This window comes from Clinocottus analis, unplaced genomic scaffold, assembly GCF_023055335.1.
Source record: "Clinocottus analis isolate CAN_PGR_092001 unplaced genomic scaffold, fCliAna1.0.p SCAF_44, whole genome shotgun sequence".
NCBI classification, from domain to species: Eukaryota; Metazoa; Chordata; class Actinopteri; order Perciformes; family Cottidae; genus Clinocottus; species Clinocottus analis.
In genome coordinates this window covers 193,073-203,072 of record NW_027176198.1, presented here as the reverse complement: position 1 = coordinate 203,072, position 10,000 = coordinate 193,073, and the positions used below count along the sequence as shown (strand labels likewise).

Genomic DNA, 10,000 nt, shown 5'->3' with positions numbered 1-10,000 from the left:
CGGCCCTATTTAACAGAGTGTTGATCCCTCCGCATGCCGCACGGGGGCGACAGATCCCTCCGCCACTATAAAGCCGCCGGCCGGCTGTCAGTTCGTCTTGAGAAGCCGTTTGTCTCGGGGAAGAGCGTCTTCTTGTTGTTTCGGCTTTAATAGTCACGTCACGTGCGTAGAAAGCCTCAAACTCTGCGGGGAGACGGCGCCATCTTATTCGGAGACTCCTCTGAAGGTAAATAGTTAATCTTTGTATTTTTTTTCCGTGTCAGTGGCTTTAAAAGCGGAAACTGACGTTGGACGATCCACCGTTTCGTTTTTCGCGGGGCTCCGCCCATCGCGGAGTTTCATTGGTCCGCTGAGACGTCATCTCTCTGAGGCTGCGTGGAGATTGGCTGCAGACAGACAGATCAGCTGTGTGCTGATTGGCTGCAGGCCGGAAAGACCTTTAAACACACACGTGGTGAGCTTTTTAAAGTTTTTTTATTTTTATTTAACGATTATAAATGTTGAAATGCTGAAACGGCCTCACAGGTCGAGAGGAAACTGAATATAATGCACAAAGTTGTTTTTACTAATAAGTGACATTAAGTAATATCAACGTATTTGAATTTTCATGTATTTGAACGTTTCCTGTAATACGTCTATATAAACAGATTTCATATTTATTTCATTTTCTTTTTAAATCTGAGATAGTATTTTAGGATTGAAAAGGTTTCAAAATAATACAATTAAAGAATGTCTTCCTCACAGAGATCATGTCCAGACGCAGCCTGCGGCTGGAGGAAGGCCTTTTGGACCGTAGTCTTCCTCTCAGCAGCGCCTCCTTCAGTGTGGGAGGAGCCAGCTGGAGGAGCAACAGGTGAGGTCCTCAAGATGACTCTCCTTCTCTCTCGCTCCTCTTCCTCCTCATATCATCCTTCTCCTCCTCCGGCAGGTTGTCGATGCCTCGTCCCACTCGGAACGCCCGCTCCTCCTCCCGCTCCTCTCACCTCCTCAACACTCCCGTCAAGGCGTTTGGATCCAGTCGGCCTGAAGGGGGAGGCGGCTTCAGCAGCAGCAGCGTCGCCTCCGACGCCTCCCTGCTGTCCTCCCTGCTGGACGAGTCCTCTGCGCAGGAGCCCATGGTGGTGGACGCCTTCTGGGGTAGACTCCTCCTCTTCTGCTGCTCCTCTTGACCTCCTCCTCTTTCACCCCACCCTTCCCTTTTACTCCACTTTGACTCCTCCTCCCTCACACAGCCAGGCCTCAGTTAGAAGGGCTTTTATTTTGGAGGGACATGCAAGTGACGTCTGTTTCCTGTTGCAGGTTTGGACGCGGACGTCGATCCCAAAGGTCAATTTATAAAAAATAATAAATACTTTTCTCTTATTTCAAAGGTTGATATGAAATTAATCAATTTGTCTGTCTGTCTGATTGATTGATTGATTGATTGATTGATTGATTGATTGATCGATCCAGAGAGCACCGCCCTTGTGGACCAGAGCGCTCTGGTTCCAGACTCCTTGAAGCATCACTCCGTCTCCACCTCCAAGAACACCTCCTCCTTGGAGACCGGGACCTCCACCATCTACTACAGAGAACGGGCCCCCCGGGGCAGGACAGGTGAGGGCGGAGCGAGGGGACAGGTGAGGGCGGAGCGAGGGGACAGGTGAGGGCGGAGCGAGGGGACAGGTGAGGGCGGAGCGAGGGGACAGGTGAGGGCGGAGCGAGGGGACAGGTGAGGGCGGAGCGAGAGGTCAGGTGGGGGCGGAGCTAAAGGGCAGGTGGGGGCCTTCTGGACATTCATTGGCTTGCGACTCCGTTCCAGACGTTCTGCAGCTGTGGTTCCTGCTGTGGGTCAGGAGAGCTGCAGCCGGCTGTGTGTGTGTGCTGACACACACCTGGCAGGTGTGTCGAGCGCTCTGCTCACAGGTCCACACGCAGGAGAGCAGACGTGGAGGTACTGACGTCTACCAGCCGGGGTCCTACCTGTCCGCTTTGGTTCCTACATGGCACTGGTGTCCAGACCCGGAGCAGATGCGTTCTGTTGGAGAACCTCTCAGAACTTCACCTCACAGAACTTCACCTGACTGTTTACCTGACTCTCTTATGCTTGTCCCCTTCTTCTCACTCACTTCCTGTTGCAGGTGTTCTTTCTTCTTCTTTTCCATGGTCCAAAGGTCTCCACTAGAACCAAACAGAGGAACACTAGAACTCTCTACAGGAGCTCTAGAACCTCTTCAGTGACCAGTAGATCGTCCTGAAGGAACACTAGAACCGCTTTAGTCTTCAAACAACCCCAAGGACCCTTAGACCATGTAAAGAACTCTTAGAACCGAGGAACCTGTTCTGTTGTTCCTCCTGTCCTCACCTTCAGGTTCCCAACCCCTCACTTTGGGTATCGCCATGGCGAAATGCAAATGCAGCCTCAGTCTGCTGACGGCTGCCTCTCTGTTGCAGCTCGGCCCGGCCTCTGTGGAGTCATGGAGCTGACGGAGCCGACGGAGCCGAAGGACCAGAAGGAGCCGAAGGCGCTCAAGGTGCTGAAGAACCCGAAGGCGCTGAAGAACCCGAAGGCGGTGCAGGACCCGAAGGCGCTGCAGGACCCGAAGGCGCTGCAGGACCCGAAGGCGCTGCAGGACCCGAAGGCGCTGCAGGACCCGAAGGAGCTGAAGGACCCGAAGGAGCTGAAGGACCCGAAGGCGCCGCACCCTGTCGGGTCCCTGTGTGAGTCTCTTATTGATCCTGATCCAGAATGAAGGCAGTGAGTCTCCTGATTTTAACGTCTGTGTTGAACTCACTGCTGCCGCCTACAGGTGACGACTGTCAGCAGAAGCCCTCCTCTTCCTCTTCCTCCTCCTCACTGGCTTCCTGTCTGTGGAGCGCTGCTGTTGTCACAGGTCAAAGAACGGGCCGACGGTTCTGACGTTTCTAACTTGGATTTAATTTGTTCTGTCAACATGAGTCGCGCTCTGCAGGTCACCGACCAGCCGCCATGTTTGTTTGTTTGTTGATGCCATTTTCTTCCTCCTCCTCCAGGCAGCGTGTTCGTAGTCGACGCTCTTTCTGTTTGTTTCCTGTTTGCTAATGACATGAAGGTCTTGAAGTTGGCTCCCAGTTAGCTCCCAGTTAGCTCCCAGTTAGCTCCCAGTTAGCTCCCAGTTAGCTCCCAGTTAGCTCCCAGTTAGCTTTGACTCTTCAGGTTACAGAAACTGAGCTACTCGTTCTTCTTTCTCTTCAGTCCTACTTCATGTCACATGTTCGTGTGTGTGTGTGTGTGTGTGTGTGTGTGTGTGTGTGTGTGTGTGTGTGTGTGTGTGTGTGTGTGTGTGTGTGTGTGTGTGTGTGTGTGTGTGTAGGTGACGTCTTCAGGAGGCTGAACAAACGCCGGCGTGTCATGACCTCCAGCTTCCTCCTGAGCAGGTACGTCCTCCTGGACCTGAGTTCTGAGTCCGGATCGTTCTGGTCGTGTCTAACTGGTTGTTTCTGCTGCAGGGTTCCTCTCCGGTTCCTCTTGGTCCTCCTTCCTCCGCTCCTCCTCTTCAGTACGTCTTACTCCTTATCGATGATGAAGTCTGAATATTACCCAGCTGCCCCGGCTCTGTATTGTGTAGTTGTCATGGTGGTGGTCCGTCTCCTTCAGGCCTGTGTTGGTTCGGTCCGGCTCTCAGCGCCTCGCAAACGGAGGAGCTGGTCTCCGGCTTCCTGTCCTCCCAGAGCCGACCAGCAGGGTGCGCCGAGGCGCAGAGGGAGGCGCAGAGGGAGGCGCAGAGGGAGGCGCAGAGGGAGGCGCAGAGGGAGGCGCAGAGGGAGGCGCAGCCGCCCAAAGGACCACCTCCAGCTGCAGGAGAGCAGGTACTGGCTCCTCCTCCTCAGGAGGAGTAAAGTGTTAAAGATGCTCCTCCTTCTTCTCAGGAGGAGTAAAGTGTTAAAGATGCTCCTCCTTCTTCTCCACAGGAGGCGGAGCTCCGGCTCGTCAGGCTGGAGGAGAGTCAGGCGGCGCTGTGGCTCCACCTGGAGGCCGGAGGCGAGCGGGCGGAGCAAAGACACTCGCAGGTTCTTCAGCTCTACGCCGACCTCCAGCAGCTGGTCTCGGATCAGAACCTCAGGGAGGAACCGGGCCGGAGCGGAGACGACCAGCAGCTCAGTGGACCAGATGAGGACGGAGGGCGGATGGAGGAGGTGCAGGAAGTAGTCTTTACTGCAGTAAAGTACTAGCAACACTGTGAAATGTAGTACCTCTGAGATGTAGTACGAGGTGTAGTACAGGGTACCGGGTGTAGTACAGGGTACCGGGTGTAGTACAGGGTACCGGGTGTAGTACAGGGTACCGGGTGTAGTACAGGGTACCGGGTGTAGTACAGGGTACTAGGTACAATAGAACGTAATCTCACTGTTCTGTCATAATAAAGGTTTTAATCTTTTCTCTGCAGCAGACGTCTCGTCTGGATCAACTGGAGCTGCAGCTGCAAACGCTGGCGGCCAGAACCCAGGTACCTGAGCCTGGGTCAGGGCCCAGAGGGGCCCGGGTCAGGGCCCTGATGGGCCCGGGGCAGGCAGGTCTTCTTAGTGCCGTTTGGGGCCCCTCTCGGTTGCGTTCGGGGCCCCTCGGCTACAGCAGCGCTGGTGTTTTGTGGTTGTTTTCCAGGAGGCTTCGTGGAGACGAGAAGCTGCTTCGAGCATCGCTCCTTCAACGCTTCCAGCTGCTGTCGGGTAACCTTCATCCTCCTCTTCTTCACTTCAGTTATCTGCAGTGGAGTTTGAAGTGGTGATGACGATGATGATGAACCTCATTGAGCCTCTGCTGCTGTCTTGTAACTTCCTGTAGCGACGGCGTGGACCGTGCGTCCCATGATGCTTTGCAGGCGGAGGTCGCTCGGCTGGAAGCGGCTCTGGAGGATGTGAGGCGAGACGTTCAGGGACCGTCCGGCGTTCCTGACCGACTCCAGCTGACGGTGAGAGGCGACCGCGCTCTTTGTTTCACCCGAAACGTATTTTCACAATAAAAACCTGTCGCTGCTCCGCCCAGATCCAGGAGGAGGTCCGGGTTCTGGTCTACGGGAACCAGCTGACGGTGAGGGGTGGGGCCTATGAGGAAGGGGGCGGGGCCTCGGAGTCCCTCCTCCAGCGGCTGTCGCTGCGCTACGTCGGCCGGGACGACCTGCAGGGGGCGCTAGACTCTCTGGAGCTCAAGATCCTGCAGAACCTCCGCCTGCAGCTGGACCAGCACCGCGGGGAGGAGGAGGAGGAGGAGGAGGAGGAAGAGGTGAAGGTTCTGCCCGCCACTGAGGCCGCCGTGACGCACGAGGTAAGGAGGCTGGTTATCTTGTGCTGGATTTAACACTACATTTTACTATATTGCACCTGAACGCACCACGAGAACATCATCTACCGTCAGCCAGCACTCGTGTTCACTGAGCAGAGCCTGAACGCACCACGAGGACGTGACCGTTCTCTCCTGTCCGTTTCTTTCTCCTCTCGTTAACCCCTCGCCTGCTGCTGCGTTCGCTGACCCCGTGTCGCGCAGGACGTCCGAGGCATCGTGAGGGACGCGCTGCGTCTGTTCTCTCAGGACCGGACCGGCCTGGCGGACTTCGCTCTGGAGTCCGGAGGTCAGAAACCGAGCAGCGCTTGTAGTTTGTGGGAGCCGACGCGTTTCTGTTGCTGACGGTGCGTTGCTGCTGTCGCCCTGCAGGGGGCAGCGTCCTGAGCACTCGCTGCTCGCAGACCCACCAGGCCAAGGTGGCGCTGTACAGCCTGTTCGGGGTTCCCTCTGGTACTTCTCCCAGTCTCCCCGGACCGTGATCCAGGTAGTACTGCGTATAAGTATTAATAGGTGTTGTATGACATCCACAGCTCTGACCTCTGACCTCTGACCTGCAGCCGGACGTCCATCCAGGGAACTGTTGGGCCTTCAAAGGCTCTGCGGGCTTCCTGGTGATCCGGCTCTCCGCAAGGATCCTGCCCACCTCCTTCTCCCTGGAGCACCTCCCCAAAGCGCTGACGCCCTCTAGAGGCGGCCAGAGCAGCGCGCCGCGAGACTTCACCGTCCACGTGAGGAGAGAGAGAGAGAGAGAGAGAGGGAGAGGAGAGGGAGAGGGAGAGGGAGAGAGAGAGGAGAGAGAGAGGGAGAGAGAGAGAGGGAGAGAGAGAGGAGAGAGAGAGAGGGAGAGAGAGAGAGAGAGAGAGAGGGAGAGAGAGAGAGGGAGAGAGAGAGGGAGAGAGAGAGGGAGAGAGAGAGGGAGAGAGAGGGAGAGAGAGAGAGAGAGAGAGAGAGAGAGAGAGAGAGAGAGAGAGACTGTTGGTGTTGCCTTCAGGGTCTGCAGGACGAGCAGCAGCAGGGGGGCAAGCTGCTGGGCTCCTTCACGTACGACGAGGCCGGAGACGACCTGCAGACCTTCAGGGTCACCGTGAGTCTTCACCCACACCAGGGGTTCTCACACGGTGGGGCGCGGCCCTCTAGTGGGGCGCGGAGGCATTACAGAGGGCCGCGCCCCACTAGAGGGCCTCGGCCCTCTAGTGGGGCGCGGGAGGGGGTGCGGGGGGGTTCAAAGCAGATCCGTGAGACTTTAACATGAAACAGGACGAACGCTTCCTTCTGGCTTCAGGACAAACTCAACATGGTTGTGTGTCTGCAGTGAGCTGCAGACACACAACCATGTTGATGTTGTGTGTCTGCAGCTCACTGCAGACACACAACCTGACGCTCACTCGCTGCATCAGCTGTCCTCGCAGGTTAAACTCGTCTTCTGAGGAGATGTTCAGTGTAAACTGGTTGTTTAAGACGCGTCACCTCGTTTATTTAGTCAAATATGAGTTCATTTCTGCACAGATGGAACTTTGTTTGCGTTGTTGTGACAAAGTGACTACACACAGTCACAGTGGCGTGAGATCACTGGTCTGCAGAGAAGTTTATTAAATATGTTTCGGTGAGGAGTTGACCTGGTCAGTTTGTGTCCCTAAAGGAAGCAGAACCAGGAGGCCTTCCAGCTCCTCCTGCTGCAGGTGTTGTCCAACTGGGGCCACCAGGAGTACACCTGCCTGTACCGCTTCAGGGCCCACGGGACGCCGCAGGAGGAGCGGGGGGAGGGGAAGGGGAGGAGCCAGCACCGACGACGGAGGAGAAAGAGGAGGCCGTTGTGTAAGACCTGAACAAGGAGGCGAGGAGCAAGGAGGCGAGGAGCAAGGAGGCGAGGAGCAAGGAGGCGAGGAGCAAGGAGGCGAGGAGCAAGGAGGCGAGGAGGCGCTCCAGCTGCACGTCGTCTCCTCCCTTCAGACTTTTTTCTGTAAAAACGTGACGCAGCGTAAATATGAGTGAAGTAGAATTGTGTCCATAGTTTTTTATGTCAGGTTATTATTATTATTATTCTAACTTTATTATTTGACGTGTTTTAATCCGTTCACTTTTATTGCTTACGTCAGCGTTTCTATTTAATTTCTTTTTTAATGCAAAAAACAAAAGTGAAATGTCAAATTAAATATTAATTCTGCACCAAAGTTTCCAACTGCTGTAAAATTGTATTTTAGTTTTCTTTATGAACAACTGTTGTGAAATGTGTTTTTTATTTTTACATAACTGCTTTTGTATGAGAGGTAAAGCTGAACATAATAAAGTTGTAGTACAGAGTTCTTCATGGTCGTTTGATCTTTTCACCTTCAGTTGTAATCTACCACTTCTCCACTAGAGGGCAGCAAACTGCTCCCTGGTGAAGAAGACGATGTTCTCCTGGCTCAGGACGAAGGAGACCAGAGGAGTCCACATTAAGGGCTCGTCCTGCTTCAGGCCGTTCCTCTTCATGAAACGTTGGCTCGTTGACGTGTTGCTGACGTTTGTCTGAAGCCACGCCCACTTCGTTCTCTCCTCCAGTATAAATGTTATTTCACACGATTGTAATATCTGTCTCTGCGAGGTGGGATGTAAAAGTTCATGTGAAAGTTCATGAAGCATCAAATGATCCGCTGCTGCTTCAGGTTGCTGTTATTCTCTTTATTCCTGTCAGATTACAGATCATTAAACATCAGATTATCACAGCAGTTCACTTCATGACATGAACCCCTCTGGAATACCACAATCCCCTCTGCTCAGGTTGCTGCTCAGCGACTGTACAAAATAGCGTCTGGATATGAATTCCTGGTATAAAAGTTGTAAGTGCTCCACACACTTTAATACTGACTCTGCAGCTCGGACGTCGTCTCTTTAGGAACCCGCCGGGAACCACAGCTGTCGACCCGCGATGACGGAGCAGAACCCGATCAGCTGACCTCGCAGAGGGTTGGAAGAACCTGGAGCTTCTCACTTCTAACAGCGCGTTGGTTCATTCATTCGTGTGCGACGGTTTCTCTGTGACCTCGGACGCTCGTGTTGACGCCGGCCGACTAAATGATGAAGAATACACTTTTCAGAAGAAGCGACACCGAAAGAGTTCATTTCAACAACATGGCGTCATCTCTGCAGATGTCTGGAGGTCGTCTGGAGGTCGTCTGGAGGTCGTGTGTTCTCGCTCACAGACTGCGATGTGAAAATACTGAAAGGAGGGAAACGTCCTGGAGACCCTGAAGCTCACGCTCTTCTTGAGGTTTTATGTGAAATTATAATTCATTAGTTTAGAAACGACGTCACCTGGAGACGTTTCCTCCAGAAGCAGCTCAGGACACCGAGAGCTGAGAACTACATATTCACAGCTTGTAGAACTACAAAGCCCAGAAGACTCTGAGCAAGTTACAGACAGGAAAACGCTTCAGTTCAAGGACATGAAAAAGAACTACAACTCCAGTTACCTTGGAGAAATAACTGGAGGTACAACAAAGTGTCAGAACTAAATCTAATTGAGTTCATGAATACTGTAAACAACAACAACAACAACAACAACAACAACAACAACAACAAGACCCCGAAACACAAACCATCAAAACAAAGAGTTCCGGCCGGCGGCCAATCAGGGCCGCCGGCCGCTGAGCCCGACGCGGCACCGGACCAGACAAACAAAGAGACTGAACGGGTCGAGCTCTGCTGCGGCGCCGGAGAGTCCCGGGAACGGCGGCGAGGAGGATTTTAAGGATTTAGTGGATTTGGCGGTGATGGCGGTGAAGCCGCGTTGCCACGACTCCGGTCCGGTTCTGAAGACCTTAAACGGGTTTGAGGCGGCCGCTTGCAGAAGGAAGCAGTTCGCGTCTCGAGGTCTCGCCGCTCTTCTAGAAGACGCCGTATCCGTCGGTGTGGCGCGTCGCCACGGCGAAGGCCGGGTAGCCCTCGTAGGTGGTGTAGGCCGTCAGGTCCGGACCCAGAGACACCGCCTGCTTCAGCTGGGCCGCCGCCGCCGGGCCCGCCAGAGCGTAACCTGAGAGACAAAGATCCTCTGAATGAGTCGACCTGTGACTCCAGCAGGGGAACGAGGATGAAATGTAGTAGTACTACTCAGAGGAAGTAGTAGTAGTAGTAGTAGTAGTAGGAGTAGGAGTAGCAGTATAGTAGGAGTAGTGGTAGTAGTAGTCGTAGTAGTACTTCACACTGAAGTTACATAAGCAGGAGAAGACGTAGTTCTAGTATTCTTAGACGTCTGGCTACAGAAATGTTACACACTCGAGAGATCACAGTACCTGGTTCTGGTTCTGACTCTGGTTCTGGTTCTTGCTCTAGCTCTGGTTCTGGTTCTAGTTATGGTTCTGGTTCTGGCTCTAGTCGTGGTTCTGACTCTGGTTTTAGCTCTGGTTCTGGTTCTGGTTCTAGTTATGGTTCTGGTTCTAGTTCTGGTTTTGGTTCTGGTTCTGGCTCTAGTTCTGGTTCTGACTCTGGTTCTGACTCTGGTTCTAGCTCTGGTTCTAGTTATGGTTCTGGTTCTGGTTCTGGCTCTAGTTCTGGTTCTGACTCTGGTTCTGACTCTGGTTCTAGCTCTGGTTCTGGTTCTAGTTATGGTTCTGGTTCTAGTTATGGTTCTGGTTCTGGCTTTAGTCGTGGTTCTGACTCTGGTTCTGGTTCTGACTCTGGTTTTAGCTCTGGTTCTGGTTCTAGTTATGGTTCTGGTTCTGG

The 10,000-nt window shown here is 53.7% G+C and overlaps 1 protein-coding gene across 1 annotated transcript; it reads left to right on the top strand.

Annotated features, from left to right (window-relative positions):
* The first annotated feature begins 72 nt into the window (after positions 1-72).
* LOC137801824 (SUN domain-containing protein 2-like) lies at positions 73-7,561 on the top strand. Its single transcript, XM_068599219.1, is given in 20 exon segments — positions 73-454; positions 745-853; positions 929-1,137; positions 1,300-1,326; positions 1,453-1,596; positions 2,434-2,700; positions 3,333-3,396; positions 3,469-3,518; positions 3,617-3,828; positions 3,931-4,155; positions 4,407-4,466; positions 4,622-4,686; positions 4,802-4,928; positions 5,003-5,281; positions 5,501-5,585; positions 5,669-5,743; positions 5,746-5,783; positions 5,857-6,027; positions 6,291-6,384; positions 6,941-7,561. Coding segments are annotated over 19 exon segments (2,481 nt in total). The 5' UTR covers positions 73-454; positions 745-749; the 3' UTR covers positions 7,126-7,561.
* Positions 7,562-10,000: the final 2,439 nt, after the last annotated feature.